The following is a 17086-nucleotide window of genomic DNA, read 5'->3' on the forward strand; positions in this document are numbered from 1 at the left end:
CTACACGTGGCAGTATCTGTGGGACTCTGAGCATCGGTAGGCGAGAGAGTGGGGAAAGGACTGCACAACTCCTCTTCACTGAAAAAAGTCACCTGTGCTGGGCAGGCATCCAGGCTAATGTCAGAACGACGAGCTAGCCCTCCAACACCCAGCTTTCCCAAGCCCTGTGGCGATGGAGAAGTGATAATGGGGACAGGCAGAGGATGCTGCTGGCATTTCCTAGTCATGACTCTGCACGCAGGCGGCTGTGGGGTGATGGTCGTCTGCTGTAGACTGGGGCAGATGCGGCACCCGTATCCTCCCACAGCATCAGAGCAGCCCTTTTTAAGGACAGTACTGCTCTCCCCACATGGGGAAAAGGGGATAAAAGGATCCCTAAACAAAGCCCGCATCACGTAGTACCTAGTAGGAAACTGCACGTACTTGGACATTCAACACTAGCGGTCGAAAACAACAGAAGAAAAGAACCAGGAGTCATGCCCTGACTCTGGGTGCCTGGAATGTTCACACCCTTTTGGACAGAGACGACAGACCCCACGCTAGGTCCAAGGTGTTTGAGGCAATGCTGAGAGAGTTCATCTTCGCTGATGACTGCATGCTTGCTGCACACACCCACAAGGACATGCAATTCATTATGGACAGGTTCTCAACCTCCTGCAGGCGCTTTGGACTCACCGTCAACCTCAGCAAGACCAAGTCCCTGTATCAACCAGCTAGCTCACAGAACGCCAGTGCCTCCCCCCCACCTGCAATTAAGATCGATGACACAGAGATCAAGTCAATCGACAAGTTTTGCTACTTGGGCAGCACCCTATGCAGTAACGGAGCCATTGATGCAGAAGTGACGCTGCACATCGCCAAGGCCAGCTCCGCCTTTGGCAGACTCAGCAACAGGATGTGGAACAACAAAGGCATCAGGCTCAGCACCAAAATGAAAACCTACAGAGCTGTTGTGCTGACCACCTTGTTGTACTGCTATGAAACATGGACAATGTATCGCCGTCACATTCAACAACTTGAGCAGTTTCACCAGAGATGCCTACGAAAGATCCTCAGCATAAAGTGGCAAGACAGGGTCTCTACCCTCCAGGTGCTAGAGAGGAGCGGCCTGACCAGCATCGAAAGCCTGCTGATTCAGTTCCAGCTACGCTGGACAGGACAACGTTGTCCACATGACAGACAGCAGGATCCCAAGGATGCTACTGTATGGCCAGCTGAAGGAAGGCCAACGCGAACTTGGAAGACCCCGCAAGCGCTTCAAGGACATCTTGAAGACAAACCTCAAAGCCTGTGACACAGACATTGCTTCCTGGGAAACTGATGCCCTTGACCGCTCTTGCTGGAGGATGCTGTGCTCTAGTGGCATAAAGACGTCTGAAAACAAGAGAACGTTGGCCATTAAGGAGAAGCGTGAGCGAAGGAAGCAAGGCTCAACTTCTGGAGACGTTTTCCCTTGCAACACCTGTGGGAAATGCTGCGCATCCAGAATTGGCCTCTTCTCCCATATGAGGACACACACCAACAGATAAGCCTGCCTGCCTACTCATCCATCTGTCCGACGGGAGACTCCATCAGAATTTTTAAAGTTGGAAGACGAGTTTGATATTTGCCCAGAGCTTTAGCATAATCTGAACAAACATTCTGAAGATGACTTTGAATCGTTTTAATGATTTTTGCATGAGGATCTTGTAAAAATCAATCGAACTGAGTGACCTAGATATCGACTGACCGAGTTTTGCTGACAATGAGAGTGAAGTTGGTCACTTGATTGTGAATCGACCTCCGAAATCATGAGTCAAACGCCGGACCTCAGAAATCGATGCCGTCAGTGAGTTAGTCTCGATTTCACTGATATTTATTGGCGTTCTGCACAATCTTCCTGACTGTGCAAGTTCAATGGAATATATTACTGATTTGGTAAAGTTTTGCTAAAGTTTTGAAGTTTCAAAGTTGCAAGATGACTGTTGATCATAGAAGCATAATCCGAATGACTATTCTGAAGATGATTTCTGCGTGAGAATTTTGTAAAAGTCGATCATACTGTGTGACTTGGACATCCACAGACTTGAGTTTTACCGATACTGAGAGTGTAGTCGGTACTTGAGTGTGAATCGATCAGCGGAGTTCCGAAATCGTGAATCAATCACTGGACCTCCAAAATCGTGAATGGATCGTCGGACCTCCGAAATCATAAATTGATTGCCAGACTGTCGGAATCGATACTGTCAGTCGTTGATTGCACTGATGCTTATTGGCATTATGCACGATCTTTCTGAGTTTGCTAGTTCAATGGATTATATTTTTCTTTTCATTATGAAGAAATTACATGTGAGGTAGGTTTGTTGTTTGTTTTTGTTTGCTGTTGTTTTTCTCCCAACCATCATAGGAAAAGACATCATCCCTCCAAATGAAAAGAACATAAAAATCAGCATGTTCATTGTTGGAATTCAAGTTGAGTAAGAAAAAGAATAAAAAGAAGATGTGTTAGAAGACACTGCAGACCAGATAAACTTATTTCAAAGAAAATTATACTATAATTAAAAGAATTTTTTTTTCAAAGATGACCACCAAATTTGACACATTGATTTTTTTGTGTAAATACAAAACAACATGAGCCTGGAAACAAAAATTCTTTTGCTACTTTATTATGTGTAGAATGCAGGAAATATAAACATGTGCAACAAAAGAACGTAATGATATTTTTAATCAATGTTTATAATTACCCACTATCGAAAATCAAGTTATTCGCCTTGGCATGGGATTTCATGGGTGATTAGTGCTGAGCAACCTGGGTGTAAGAGGGTTAACAGTATGTGTGAGCTGGGGCCGTGTTCATGGGGACTGACTTGCGTACCTCGGGCGTAAAGCAAAACGTCTGTACTTTGAACGTCAAAACTTTTGCCACAGCAAAGTCAGTATTCATGGGGTGGATGTGAAGGTCTGACAACAAACGACTGGACTTCTCTCAAATAGTTCTTGACAATGCCTTCGTTATTAGTTAAGAAACATATTTTCCCGAATAAGTTCCCCTACGTGCATGCTCTTCAGCTGCTGCATGGAGTGAAATTTACGCTTGGTTTGTTCAGCCTGGAGTTCATTGGTTTGTTGTGTCCAGAGGGCATCACTAATACGTGCGATCGTATGGCATGCACGTGGTTGACAATCCCCAACGAAGTCGCTGTTGTTTTGAAGCACCAGTGTGTGTGTGTGCGTATGCGTGTGTGTGTGTGTGTGTGCGTGTCCGTGTAATTGTAATTCTTACGCATTATGTTTCTTTTTGTTGTATATTAATGAAAGGCACAAAAGAAATAAACTGTTACCATATCATCATCATCGTTGTTATCACCATTTGGCATTATACACTTCTAGAAGGTGCATTCTAGTTGACTGTAGTACTTACAAATAAACGCGCCGTTTGTCTTTAACAAAGTCTGGGCATACGAAATGTAGTCAGCAAAATCGCTGACTAAATTTCAGCCGTTTATCTGCGTTCAGACTCGGACTTCGTCAAAGTCTTCATCATGATTACCAACTTTCAATGGATTGTCTCAATCTACATGTTCAGTCCAGATGTTTCCGTTTACACCCACCCCATGAATTTAATTGGGGATCTTATTCTCTCCCATTCACTTGTATATGAGTAGGCTTTTGCATGTTTGAACAATTTTTACCCTGCTATGCAGGCTGCAATACCCTGTTTTTAGGGTGTACATGCAAGGTACATTCTTGTTTCCATAACTCATCGAATGTTGACATGGATTACACTTTACAGGATCTTTAACATGTGTATTTGATCTTCTGCATGCATATACACATAAAGGGGGTTCAGGCACAAGTTGGTCTGCACATGCGCTGACCTGAGAGATTGGAAAAATCTCCGCCCTTAACCCATCAGGTGCACCGAAACTGGGGATTAAACTCAGGAAACTTACAAAACCATATGGCCATTGCACCTGTCTAAATTAAGGATTATTCTAGAAATCAAAATCACAGAACATTACATGTGCAGAGCCATCAGGTCCACACAGCAAGGAAATGCAAGAACAAAAAAAGACAGATTCTTAATGAAGTAGTAGTCACTGCTGCTCTTGCAAGATAACACAAGTTTCATTGGACACCACATCACTAAGAAGCTGATACAGTCAAGAAAGACCAGCACTTAAATAAGGACTGTACTTCACGGCAACTTCACACACCATAGTGAAAATGCTTTTTTTTCTTCATTTGCGTTTACAAGGTTTAACTTTTATGTTCACTTTTATGTAGGAATGGGCTTTTAGTGCATTCAAGACCTGGCAATGTTCTTAGTTCAGTAACCTAGCGAATGCAGACATATATCATGTTATCTTTAAGTCGTGCAGTTGACCTTCTGCATGAGTATACTACACACATGATGAAAGTTCATGCTGATCTTCACATCTGTTGACCAGGGAAATCAGAAAAATCTCCATCCTTAAGTTAACCCACAAGGCACTGTGACTGGGATTCAAACCCAGCACTTCGAGACTGAAACTAAGTCCAACACTCTAGCTAATACGTTGTAGCACTCATTATAAGAGTGCCAAGAGCAGTAACCACCCTTACCATGACAACATACCTTATCTCCCTCAAGGTGCTTGGCCCTCTCTTCAGGTGACATATCCTTTGTGCTGTCAAGGAATTTCCGAAAATGCTTTTCCGCTGAAACAGGAATTATTCAAATATCAAAGTCACAATACCAACTTTCATGGGCAATTCTTATTCACTAGTCTTCAGAAAGGTACAAACTCTCTTTCCTCTTCATATTCACAAATATATGGGGGAAAAAAATCACTTTAAAAAAAATACATCAGGGTACTTATCAATAATCATAAATGAACAGATTCCATGAAAAAATATATTACAAGTGTTGCACAAATATGTATTTTATGTCATATGACCTTCCATCTGGCGCAAAGTCTACTTTTCATACACAGCTGAAAAGACCTTAGCTCAGACATGTCTCAGCCTTTCTCTTTTCCTTTTCTATGCAGACTCTGTGTCCTTGCTTTCTGACATGTCTCTGTTCTTGCTTTCTAACACCTCAGACGCAAAGGAACAACAAGTGGGAAACACAGTCATTCATAAAAATCTAGCCAGAAGCAATTTTCTTCTTTTCTTTTTCAGTATCTTTTGTTTGTTTTCTTTTATCAAGTATCTTAAGTTCCTATTTGTGTCACAATTTTGTTGCCCTGATGTCACATTACTATTGTCTACCCTTTAATATTTTACTAAAATACTAGCCAAAATCATTTTCCTTTGATAAATTTTCTTTCTTTCAGCAACCCCCACATTCATGCACATGTACAATTGTGCTTTTACCATTTTTTACTCTGCCACCAACATTCCATTTTCAGGGGTGGTGGAGTTTTATTGAATAAGACCAAAGTGCTCTTAATCTTATCTTGTTAGAGTCCATAACAATTATTATTATGTTGGTCAAAGAAAAGATTGCTTTTATGTATTCAACAATGCAGAATGTAACATGTGTAATTTGTTTAAAGAAAACATTAATTTTCAAATGTTAATATCAATTTCTATTTTCAACTGAAAGATTTATGACTTTCTCTGAAGTGCAGCATCTTCACAAATGTGATTGTTTGACAGGTTTTACTAATATCTACCACCCTTTCCAATCTGGTTTCTCCACCACCACCTACAGTAGCTGGCAAAATGTGAACGCTTAACTCAAGTATATTACACACACCCAGACGGTCATACAAGGAACTGAAACAGAGATGTTACACAGATTCAATTTGTGTTTACATCACTCAAAAATAACTCAAAAAGATATTTTGATCTCTTTCTTTTTTTTCAAAAGAAGACAAGGGGAAGAGATAGAGAGTAAGGGTGAAGAGAAAGGGAAATGGAGGAGACAGAAGAGAATGGCAGACACAGAGAGAGACAAAGACACAGATCGAGTGTGTTTGTGTGTGCATGTGTTTATGTATGTGTGCAGCAGAAATCCATAGCTGCATTTACCATCAAAGGTGATATGTTCCTCATTGTTGGCCAGGGCATGCACCAGGGCAACGGTACCACAGGCGTTGCCAATGGACTGTCGCATGAAGTACAGGGACTTTGGCACTTCTGATGCTGGTGTGCCAATCTCTACGCTCTTGGCCTGTGACACAACTCCTTTTGAACAGCACTACTAACCAAGTATAGGGTTAATACAGATTTTCAATCACAAATTTTAAAACCTTAATGGTGCAGTGGCTGAATGGGTGCAGTGGCTGAATGGTTAGAGCACTGGATTTTCCCCCCCGAGTTGATCCCGAGTTCGATCCCAAGTCTAGGCCTAGTGGGTAAAGGGTGGATATTTTCCCAATCTGCCAGGTCAACATATGTGCAGACCTGCTAGTGCCTGAACCCTATCTGTGTGGACATGCATGCAGGAAATTAAATATGCACGTCAAAAATCATGTAATCCATGTCAGTATTCAGTGGGTTCTGGAAACAACATAACCAACATGCACACCTCCAAAGTCAGAATACAGATGCTTACATAGTGGGTAAAAACTGTGATCCACATAAAAGCCCACTTGTATATAATGTATCCAGGTGAATGTGTGAGTCACTGCCCTTGAATGCAGAAGAAGGAAGAAATGTTTTTCAGAAACCTTTACAACATAAAAGGTCAAAAATCAAGAGCCAATTGTGAACCCAAATACAAAGCTTGGTCTTTTCAGTGCTTTGGCCTGGTTGCATCCTGCATCAACGGGGAGGGGTACTTCACTTAAGGCATCTTGCATGCTGCATAGATGAGAACATTTTTTTCAGTCAGAAAATTGTTTACAGATCAGGGCTTTTTAAAAGGAAATTTTCTATCTAAAATTACGTTTAAATAACATACTTACCGTGACCCAACTAGTGCAGACTCCGGCAGGGGTCTGACATTCCTGTCCTGTGCAAACTACTATCCGCCTATGCGGAGCAGACGAAACTACGGCCGATAACCTCCCGGAAGTAGGTAACCTCCCCTTTGTCCCGCTGGTTATCGCCCTCTTTTGACGGCAATATGCCATCACCAGCGCAGCAAGCAGGGAGAACAGGAAGCGGGGAGGACGGGAGGGTCTTAAATTTGGGTCACGGTAAGTATGTTATTTAAACGTAATTTTAGATAGAAAATTTCCTTTTAATTACACATACTTAACCGTGACCCAACTAGTGCAGAATAGCGCGACAAGGTGGAGGGCTCACCTGTTCTACTGTCTGTGTGCTGTGATGGTCTGTTGTGCAGCTACCACAGAAGCGATGGCTCTTGCGCCATCAACCCGCAGGCGTGCGACATCTCTCTGGTAGAAGTCGATGAGTCATTATCCCTAAGGCGATAGGTGTCCCTCAAGTAGAATTTGACGAAAGTAGAGTGTACTGTGTCGCCTAAGGACATTAGTGCGGGTAAAGAAGACAGAGGTCCACAGCTGTATTGTGGGGGAGGTCTGTGGACCACAGCTGAGCGGATGAGCGCGGATGAGCGTCAATGCAAGGAGGTGCGCCTGTGGTTTGATCTGATGATTCCACAACGGATTTGTGGGCCGATAGTGGAAGTGGTTTTTGTGTTTGAAGGAAACTGTGGCATGAGACAGAGGTAGGTCACCGTGTTGGGCCTGCCTCAGGCATGACAGCCAGATCTGTGGAGCTCCTCCATGCGAGCTGATAGGCGATGGGCACTCCCCCCCTTCTGCCCCTCCCCCCTTTTTTGACGTTGTCAAAAAATGACAGCACTGGTATGTTGCCTATGCATAGAATGGCAGACATTTGGCAACAAAAGACTTGATGTCCCTGGTGTCTCTGGGACAGGGTTGTGTAATTTCCCAGGTAGGTACCATCACGAAGGGACATACGGAAGGCTTGGTGGCTTCTCTGCCTGAGTGTGGCATGTTGGAGTAACCTGCAGAAAGTTGTCGGCAGTCAATGGCTGGGTTGGATCAGGCTGTGGAAGTGCATTTCATGTGCCCACAGGCCACTGAGTCTCATTCTGTGGTGGAATTCCCAAATGGAAGAGGGCTTCCATGGGGAAAATTTTTGCTGAAGGTTCTTTAGTGAGAAAGGGGACCGGATCCATGACAGGCCTCTGGCTGTGAGTGGTGCGCACTGAGTCTGGGATGGAGCAGGGCGGGGCAGGGAGGTAAGTGGCTCAAGATGTGTTGTACTGGCTATTGACATCAAGGCACTGATCTGACATACATTTTTAGTATGGCCAACTGCAAGGTGAGAGCTGTATTATCAGTGGTTTCTTAATTGCAAAGGGAAATCATTTGCAGCTTAGTCTTTCATGAATGACTATGTCTCTCGGACTAGAAGTCAAATTGCACTGGGACTTAGTGCTGTAGCCTTAGGCCTAGGTAGCCTTTTGGAACCGTCCCAATGATGAGTCCTAAGGCCCTCTTGATTGAGGGACCGGGGATGCAACTTGGGCAAAACACTCTCTACTATAAAATGTATAATCGAATTCCAGCCCGAATAGACTGGACAGCAGATGCCTCCTTTGCTGTTCTGATGGAGACTGTCGTACACGACTGATTATCATATACTGTTCCTAGAAGGACACCAATCAGCATGGGTAAATCAGGAAACAGCTGCTGTGTGCTTCAGGGACGAAGGTGTTCACCATGCAGATTATGTTGCAATGTAAGGAAGCCGGAAAGAGTTGACGGGGTCTTGTGGTGCAACCGTGTGTCAGAAAGACATGGTGCTTGCTTCCGAAGTGACAACGAAGTCATCCTCTGACAGGCCCTTGACCGAAGGCTGGGGCTCCATGATGGGATAGCCTGCCTAGGCTAGAAACCTCTGGAAGTGTCTCATTGGAAAGACAGTGCTTGAGGAGGAATGGCCATCTGTAACCACAGCAGTGGTTGTGTGTAGAGGCCGAAAGGATCGGGCAGGGGAGACTAAGTGCAGAAAGTGCTTTCAAATGCCAATTGTTTGAGACGTTGATGCTGGATTTGTGTTCAAGCAAGGTGATGGGGTGAACTGATGTGCTTGAATGCGGCATCTGCCGTGCTGGTATGAGTGGGCAGAAAGGTACACCCCTGTGGCTAATGGACGGTTCGTTGTGCTTTGTGGGACGCATCCGTCCTCGTCAATATGCCTTTCTCCCAAATGTAGAGTAAAACAATTATGACCCAGGCCTTCTGCTACTAGGGAGGAGTAGAAGAGATGGGCTGAGGGTGATTGTCTCCTGCCCAGTGGGCAGTTTTTGGGTCCGCTAAAACTTGTAAGGCAGGATAGACACCTCTTCATGGGAAGGCTGGCTAGGATGTAGGGCCTGTGTGGAGCTTTTGTCACAATCACAGTGGTGCAACCAAGGGTTGTTTTAGGCAAGGGGAGAAAGAAGGGATGCCTTACAAACTTGGAAGGAATGAAAGGCATGTGTGTCCAGAGTGGCACCTCTAAGTTGGACTGCCTCATCCTTCCTTGTGCAACTCCAGCCTTATGGGTGATTGTTGCAGGCAAATGAGTTGGGTTGCCTTGTCCGTCCTTGCACCAAGAGAGGCATTCTTAGCCCTGTGGGTGTGAAGGGGGTATGTGTGGATCCCAAAGGACCAACCCCTACTGAAATGTGAAGGAGCATACATTCAGGCGTGAATGAGGCTATTATTATTTTATTTTATTTTTGTGAGTGCAGTCGTCCTCCAAAAGCAAGGTAGGGATGAATTTATGACAATGAATACATATATGTGCCGAGGGAATAAAAACTTCCATCAGCTCAAGTGATGATGTCAGAAGTATGCCAATGACAAGAGATCGAAACACAAGAAATAAGCGGCTGTATAAGCATACATGTAGCGTGCACAGATATACCCAAGTAAGTGGGTAAGTGTGCATAATCATCAATGGAAAGGAATCTGTCCATGCACCTACATATGAGATGTACATACGCATATGAATAAAGTGCCAGTACGTAGAGGCAGAGAGTTCTGGGCATTGTGAACAGAAGGCCGCAAATGCAAGTGTGCCTATATTGCTATGTAGGGAATCTCAATGAATAGATGTCAATGAATAGAGATAGAAATATAATTGTACATGTTAATATGAAAGTCGTCTGAACTTATCCCATAAGCACATACACATGTGTATACTGATGGATAAGTACGCATCTATAAGTGAAAGCAGAATGTGTCTGAATGTAGCAATATATCTCGTATATATGTATATATGTGTGTGTATATATATATATATATATGTATATATATACATATATATAGATTTTTTTTTTTTTTTTTTTTTTTTTTTTTTTTTTTTTTTTTTTATATGTATATATATATATATTTCGTGATTGTTGCTTGTGATAATAAATCAAATGGATAGAAGGGGAAATATTGTGATGCATTTCCTGTGGCCAATAGCCTGAGAAACAGCAAGAAAAGTGCAGTTGCTATGCAAAGATGTGTAAAGTCCCTGACTGGGCATGAGGACCCAATGAGAAACCGAAAGAAAACATCGTTGGTGGACAGCACGGGGGGCAGGAGTGATGTGCTGTGTCGGCGAAACTAACCACAGCTTCAAGCGCCTAGGTTACAAATGTGGAGTTGCCTCCCTTGGCGCCGAAAATCGTCGAAAAGGAAGGTGTCTTTAGAGCACATATCCCCCTTGTGCGACGTGTCCTCGCTGAACAGGGAGGAGTGTCATGTTGTGTGTGAGAGTCCGTGGTTCGATGCCACCGTAACCGACACAGGTGAAAACGAGCGCAAGGGGAATAATTATAATGTCCCTTTGTGCCGTGGGCATCCCAACCCGAATCGGTCGCCATCGGACGCGAGACGGTCGGGGCATGTAGCATGACGGCGCCGTAATCCAGTGTTATGGGCGTCGTGGACGAGGGGGTGACAAGTCCGTCGGCTTGCCGTGGGATGTGCATCCCCCTGTTGCTGAACGGCGGTCCAATCTCGCGAATAGCTCCTGCGAGAGGACCGACGTTCGGTTGTCAGTTGTGTGTTGACGGATAAAGTGATAGACAAGATCGGCCCGAGCACTGCCGAGAGGCAGGATCGAGGTATTAATACGTTTAAGAATTATCTTGATATTCATTGTGAAAACTTAAAAACAAAACTCATTTACATATTTTCTGATTTTTCAGGCACTGCGCACTCAATGTTGAAAAATGCAACGGACATACGTGGGGACTCTCTTTTTCTTCCCCACTTCAAGCGGGTAAAAGGCCTTGTCAGGCTTGCACGCCTTGATATTGATATATGATATGATATAAGAGGTACTTCAACGTGGAAGTGCCAATATCAGTCTGGGAAACAGCAGAGTTAGGCAATGGGGCAGAAGAATCCAACACTGCCAAAGTTCCAATGGGCGTGCACGTACCCGCTCTGTGGGCGCAAGGCGCCGCACCAGAAGGCAGAGTGGTGCATAATTGCTGCAGCAAGTTTAGCGATGAGTTGCTGATTGTTTAGTTGAGTAGCTTGCTGAGACACCATTAGTGGATGGGAAACAGCAGCACTCGGCGGTGTGGCAAATGGGGTCATCACCGCATAGCTTGGTAGGACCGTGCACACGCTCGCACTGAAGGCGAGGAGCAGTGCCGGTGCAAGGGAAATAACTGCGGCAGTCACCGGCAAGGGTGCCGAAGCAGGGGTTGCCTCCCTTGGATCGGGTGATCCGGACAAGGAGGGGGGGTGCACGCGTATGGGCAAGCGTGTCCCCTAGTGGTCCACCTTCCTCCCTACACCAGGGGAGGGCATCCCTACACGCCTCGGTCGCTATTGGATCCGAGACGGTCGAGGCAAGCCGCGTGGGGGGTCGCGTGATCCGATGTCACGGCCGCCACCACGGACGCATCGCACATAGGGCCCAGTCTAACGTGCGGATCCAAGACAAGCTGCCTTTTTTTCTTTTTTTCTTTTTTTTTTTTTTTGTCCCCAAGGGATTGTGGCCATTCCATTGGTGCAACTGTGGGTATGATAAAGAGATAGAGGAGATCGACTCGTACACTGCCGACTGGCAGGGCCGAGAAAACGCGGATCGCGTCGAGTGAGTTCGCGGATCGATAAAAATGACATGAAAGGTAACACTGACCTGAGTGTGTGACCACAAACCTCTAGAAGTCACCAGAGGAGGTGGCGGAGGTCTGGAGTCGACCGGAGGGAGCGGAGGAAGTGGAGAAGGCGGCGGGTTGGCGTTGTTTAGAGGGCCAGTAGTAGAGGGCCCAGAGTGTCAGCGAATCGATTGCGATCGCGCCTTAATTTTAGCACGATTCCCCAATCGAGCTACATAATTATGTGACCTGGTTGGAGACATAATTTGACCACAAACAAGAACGCCAGAGGATCGACAGACAGACAGAAAATACGAAAAAACTTAGCCGTATGAAGAGCACAGGTACAGGAGTCATGATGGCTGCCGGAAAAAGAGGGCGATAACCAGCGGGACAAAGGGGAGGTTACCTACTTCCGGGAGGTTATCGGCCGTAGTTTCGTCTGCTCCGCATAGGCGGATAGTAGTTTGCACAGGACAGGAATGTCAGACCCCTGCCGGAGTCTGCACTAGTTGGGTCACGGTTAAGTATGTGTAATTAAATTGTTATTTTAATTTAGATTTTAGATTCCTGCTGGACATTTCAATACTGTGCTGTATCAGAAACAGAAATGGTGTATATTTTTTGTCAGAAATGCAGAAAGCCAAAACTAAAAAGCTTTACAAATCTGGGTTTTTTTTTTTTTTTTAAACTTTCTAGGGACATAACCCTTTCACGACTGGAACTATCTGTGATTTTTGCAAAATAATCATGAACCTCTAAAAAAAAATAATAAATAAATAATGCTCAGAAGAAGTTAATGTTTTCTTGCAATGCAGATTGGATTAACCCTTTCAGCCCTTTTCGGTCTTCTACCTGTCCAACCCTCCCAACCTGGCATGCTTTGGCCTGGTTGCATACTGCATCAACAGGAAAGGGTGAATCACTTAAGGCATAAATTTACAGCAACCGCTCAACCAACAGCTACCAAATTTCACATGATGACCTTAATGTAATTTTGACACAAGTTGCTGAAGTCTCAAGACAAGGTATGCAGTAGTTTACTTGTAACTTTAAGTTAAAAACAGAAATAGTAAAATGTCAGCTTCTGTCAATGCTGAAGGTTCTGGGCTATCTTCCCCGAGTCAAATGTCCACCACTTTGTCCAGACTGGTTGCTAATTTCATGTCCTTAACTTTCCCAAGAATTATTGGATAAATCGTAAGTTAAATTTTTGTCATTATCTCAGTGGAATTCACTGCAAGAGTCCATCATAATTTCATCAAGCGCTTACTGTGCAGTAGGTCTTTGAAGTTTTACTACATCAATGCCCAAAACTGGATAAAAAACACACGGATCGTTCAATATTTGGAGCAAAACCAGTGAGAAACGAAGTTAAGTTCGAGTTACCCCCTTATCTAGCAGTTTAATGCAAGATAAAGAGCTGACGAACTGGTTTAAAAAAATGGGTTTCTTCGCCCACCTGCTAGGCGAACTCAGGAAGAGAAGCACCCCGCCTCTCAGGCCAGCACAGGGTTGAATGAGTTAAAGTGACTCTCTGATTCTGAAGGTAGTCTGGGATCCTTCCAAATTATTGCAAGAGTCCCCTGACACCGCAAAGGATTTTAACTTATTAGAAACCTTAATTTACCTTGTCAGTCAGAGGATACAGCAGCATCACAGCAATCACAGGACTTGGCACCATCATGAGTAACTCATCATCCAAGCCATAGACGTCCGTAAACTGCCAGTTGCCCTTTGCTCCCAAAGCACCGATGTACTGAAAACAGACCAGTCAAGAACCCCCCTTTGGGCTTCTTCCTCAATAAACACTGGCCTGTGAATATGTCCACCCCACTCTAAAAATAACAACAGAGATGAAAATGTAAGACCCTCTCTCTCTCTTTCTAACTTTCCCATATATACATACACTGTGTTTGTGTATTTTAGGGGTGTGTTTATGCATATGCATTTATGCATGTGTTTGTGTGCATGCATGTTTGTGTATGTGTACAAGTTTATTCTGTCACATTCTGTCATGCATATGCATTTATGCATGTGTTTGTGTGCATGCGTGTTTGTGTATGTGTACAAGTTTATTCTGTCACATTCTGTTGTATTATTACAATCTCTTCATGTGAAACATATATACCATTCTACTAAAACAAGTGCGCATCAAAATGGTCATCATAATATTTTTATAACCATAATATATTAATAATAATTATTTTTCAAATTTTATAAATATCAATTTGTCATACTGTTAATTCATACCAAATAATAATGGCAGAATGATGTAAGATACATACAAAGACTAAAGAGTGAACTTGAAGAGCAGTCTACTGTCTGGTCACAAAACAGTCATGCTACAAAGCACTTATCTGATAATGTGTGAAATAATGTTTAACAGATCAAGATATATCTTTTTTTTCTCCATCAAATACTGCCAATGGCATTGTATTTCGAACAGGATCAATAAAATAGAACACAATATTATACCCCAATGTGTATGTGTGATGAATGAGTGCTGGGTGATCAGTGTCCAACCTAATTACCTTCATTTGTGAAACATGAAACCCTTCCCTTATTCAAGCACCAGGATAACACCCTGTGAGTGGCGTCTTCTGACATGTAATTTGCAGTGGTATCTAGTTATATAGACTGTGCCAAAAACTGGCAAAGAAAAGAACTTGAATGACAGCATTAACTGATTTTTCATATTATTATATAGTACACGCCTTTATCAAAGATTACATGTAGTTTTGCTAAATGTATGGGTAAAGTGATAGAATGGCTCAGACACATATCTGCCAATAAAATGTCTATAAGGGTCTGGATTGGAATCCCGGTCTCCCCTTTTTCCTAAGTTTGACTGGAAAATAAACTGAGAGTCTAAATCATTTGGATAAGATAATTAACCAAGGTCACGTGTGCAGCATGCACTGACTAGAAGCAAAAAAACAAACAAAAAAAAACACATGGCAACACAAAGTATTGCCATTTGGCAACATTCTGAAGAATAAAACCACTCTCACAGGCACAAAAATATATTTATATGCATGCACTCAATGTCTATGTGCATTGGGTCAGACTGCTGGTCAGGCATCTGCCTAGCACAGCAGCAGATGTGGTGTAGCATATGTGGATTTGTCTGAATGCAAAGACTCCTTGAATGACTGATTTAACTGAAACTTGCTTAATGTAAAAAAACTGCTTTTATGAGGCAAAGTTTGCAATGCTGAGACTGATCATGTGGTTCTGCAATTTTCAAGGTTTGCATATATATGTTTGAGCAATTCTTATACAGAACAGTTATGAATGTGTTAGAAAAAAATCAGTTTAACAAAAATTGTACACTATTTTATCATACATGATGTAAAAATATCAAAGGAAGTTTCCAACTGAATTTTGAGACTGCTAGAAAAAATCAAGTTATGACAAAAGCAGCAAATGCTTTTGTCTGACATTATAAAGAATTTAAAACTGATTTCTGTCATGGAAAGTATATTTCTTTTTCACTCCATACCTGTACACATCCTGTCATTTAATTCTGATATAGTAATTATAAACTACCAATTGAAACATATCATTGCTTTGCTATGCCCAGAGAAAATATATTTGGCATCAAATGTTGTGTGTTATACCTGTTGTGAATGATGAATTTCATAAATTTCTAACATAGAAAGTCCTCCTTATGTTCACATCCTTGTTAAATTTGCCCCTCTTAACCTTGTACACCAAAATAAGTGTACAATTTTTGCCAAGTGGCGTCAGGTAACAAAATGAAAAGACACTTTACCACAGTCAATGGTAATCAATATATCAAAAAAGATATTTCAAATGTCTGATCATTTAGTTCTACTTTTCAGTTAGTTGCTTGTGATGTTATTCTATCATCATTCCCATTGCAAGAAAAAAATCATTGTGAAAAAAACTAATGGTGCAAACAATTTGTTTCTGTTAGATTTTTGTTTCATCCTAGTTCCAGTTTATATAATTCATGTCCTGTAATCTGATACGTTTAGTCAGACATCTTTGAGGTGGTTATGTTGGCAGTCAAATCTTCATCTTCAAAGACAGTACTTTTTGTTTTGTTGAGATTTTCTCCACTTTTACTGAGTTTACTGTCATGATGTGCAAGACTGGGAAAGAAGAGACTGTCCGACTCAGACTGACAAATTTGCTGCTTTGCTGGCACCCACGGTGTTACATCTACACAAAAATCATGATTATAATACATGTCTGATTATTCATTATCTGATTGCCCAGACAATCTGGGCAAATCTTCTAAATCAATCTATAGTAATGGGGACGCAAGGCTTTAAACCACGCAATAATGCAAGTTATCAGTATCTTATGCATGAAAAACGAGGTAATAAGCAAGACCAAGAAGCCTTCTCATTTTATGCAACATCACGTGAGGTTACGTCGACCGGCAGACGCGCAGACGACAGCCCTGGCGACGCATTATGGCGACTTTGGAATTAGGGCCTTACCTTGTTCAGCACCTGAAAACAAAGTAAACCATCTATGAAACTGATTTATATTTGATAAGTATTCATCAGTTTTACCATGGAAACGAATAAAATGCATCACAGAGAATGTACAGTTGTTAAATTCATGATCACAAGCTTACTGCTGGGTTTGACTCAAGTGGGATCCAACGTTGCTGCGCCATTTTGATACCGAATAACAGTCCACGTGGCCTTTAACTTCCGGTTTTTCACTGTCTCAATTTTTCAACTTTCGTTATTATCCACTTGTCTTCTACTTTTCTTCTGACCGATAATGACGCTGTTTGTGGCGGTAACTGCTGTCTCAAAAGAGATATAGTTGTTCTAAATAAACTGCCTAACTAGTGTTGCTGCTATGCTCAGAGCTGTTGGTGCGCAAATGCTTCTAGACGTAGCCCGAACAAGCCTTTAAAAGTATGGCGTTCTGCCAAGGCCCACATATCGATCGATCGATCAATGCAGCGCGAGCGCGAGATCGCGTCTGTATGCGAGTGCGCCGGGTCAGTGCGCTCGTAGTAGTAGTTATAACAGCAGCAACAGCAGTCAGAGGGGGGTGGTATCTGTGGAGAGAGAGAGAGAGAGTGTG

At 42.9% G+C, this 17086-nt stretch overlaps 1 protein-coding gene across 1 annotated transcript in view; it reads right to left on the minus strand.

Annotated features, from left to right (window-relative positions):
- LOC143283938 (ubiquitin carboxyl-terminal hydrolase-like) overlaps window positions 1–16867 on the minus strand; it is a 28775-nt gene extending 11908 nt beyond the window's left edge. Inside the window, exons 1-5 of the mRNA XM_076590393.1 lie at window positions 16623–16867; window positions 16483–16494; window positions 13638–13766; window positions 6001–6142; window positions 4598–4680 (exon numbers count right to left, since the gene is read on the minus strand). Coding sequence (XP_076446508.1) covers window positions 4598–4680; window positions 6001–6142; window positions 13638–13766; window positions 16483–16494; window positions 16623–16664 — 408 coding nt within the window. The 5' untranslated portion in view covers window positions 16665–16867. The remainder of the gene's footprint in view (window positions 1–4597; window positions 4681–6000; window positions 6143–13637; window positions 13767–16482; window positions 16495–16622) is intronic.
- Between the last annotated feature and the right edge of the window lie 219 nt (window positions 16868–17086).

This window comes from Babylonia areolata, chromosome 7 (genome assembly GCF_041734735.1).
Source record: "Babylonia areolata isolate BAREFJ2019XMU chromosome 7, ASM4173473v1, whole genome shotgun sequence".
NCBI classification, from domain to species: Eukaryota; Metazoa; Mollusca; class Gastropoda; order Neogastropoda; family Buccinidae; genus Babylonia; species Babylonia areolata.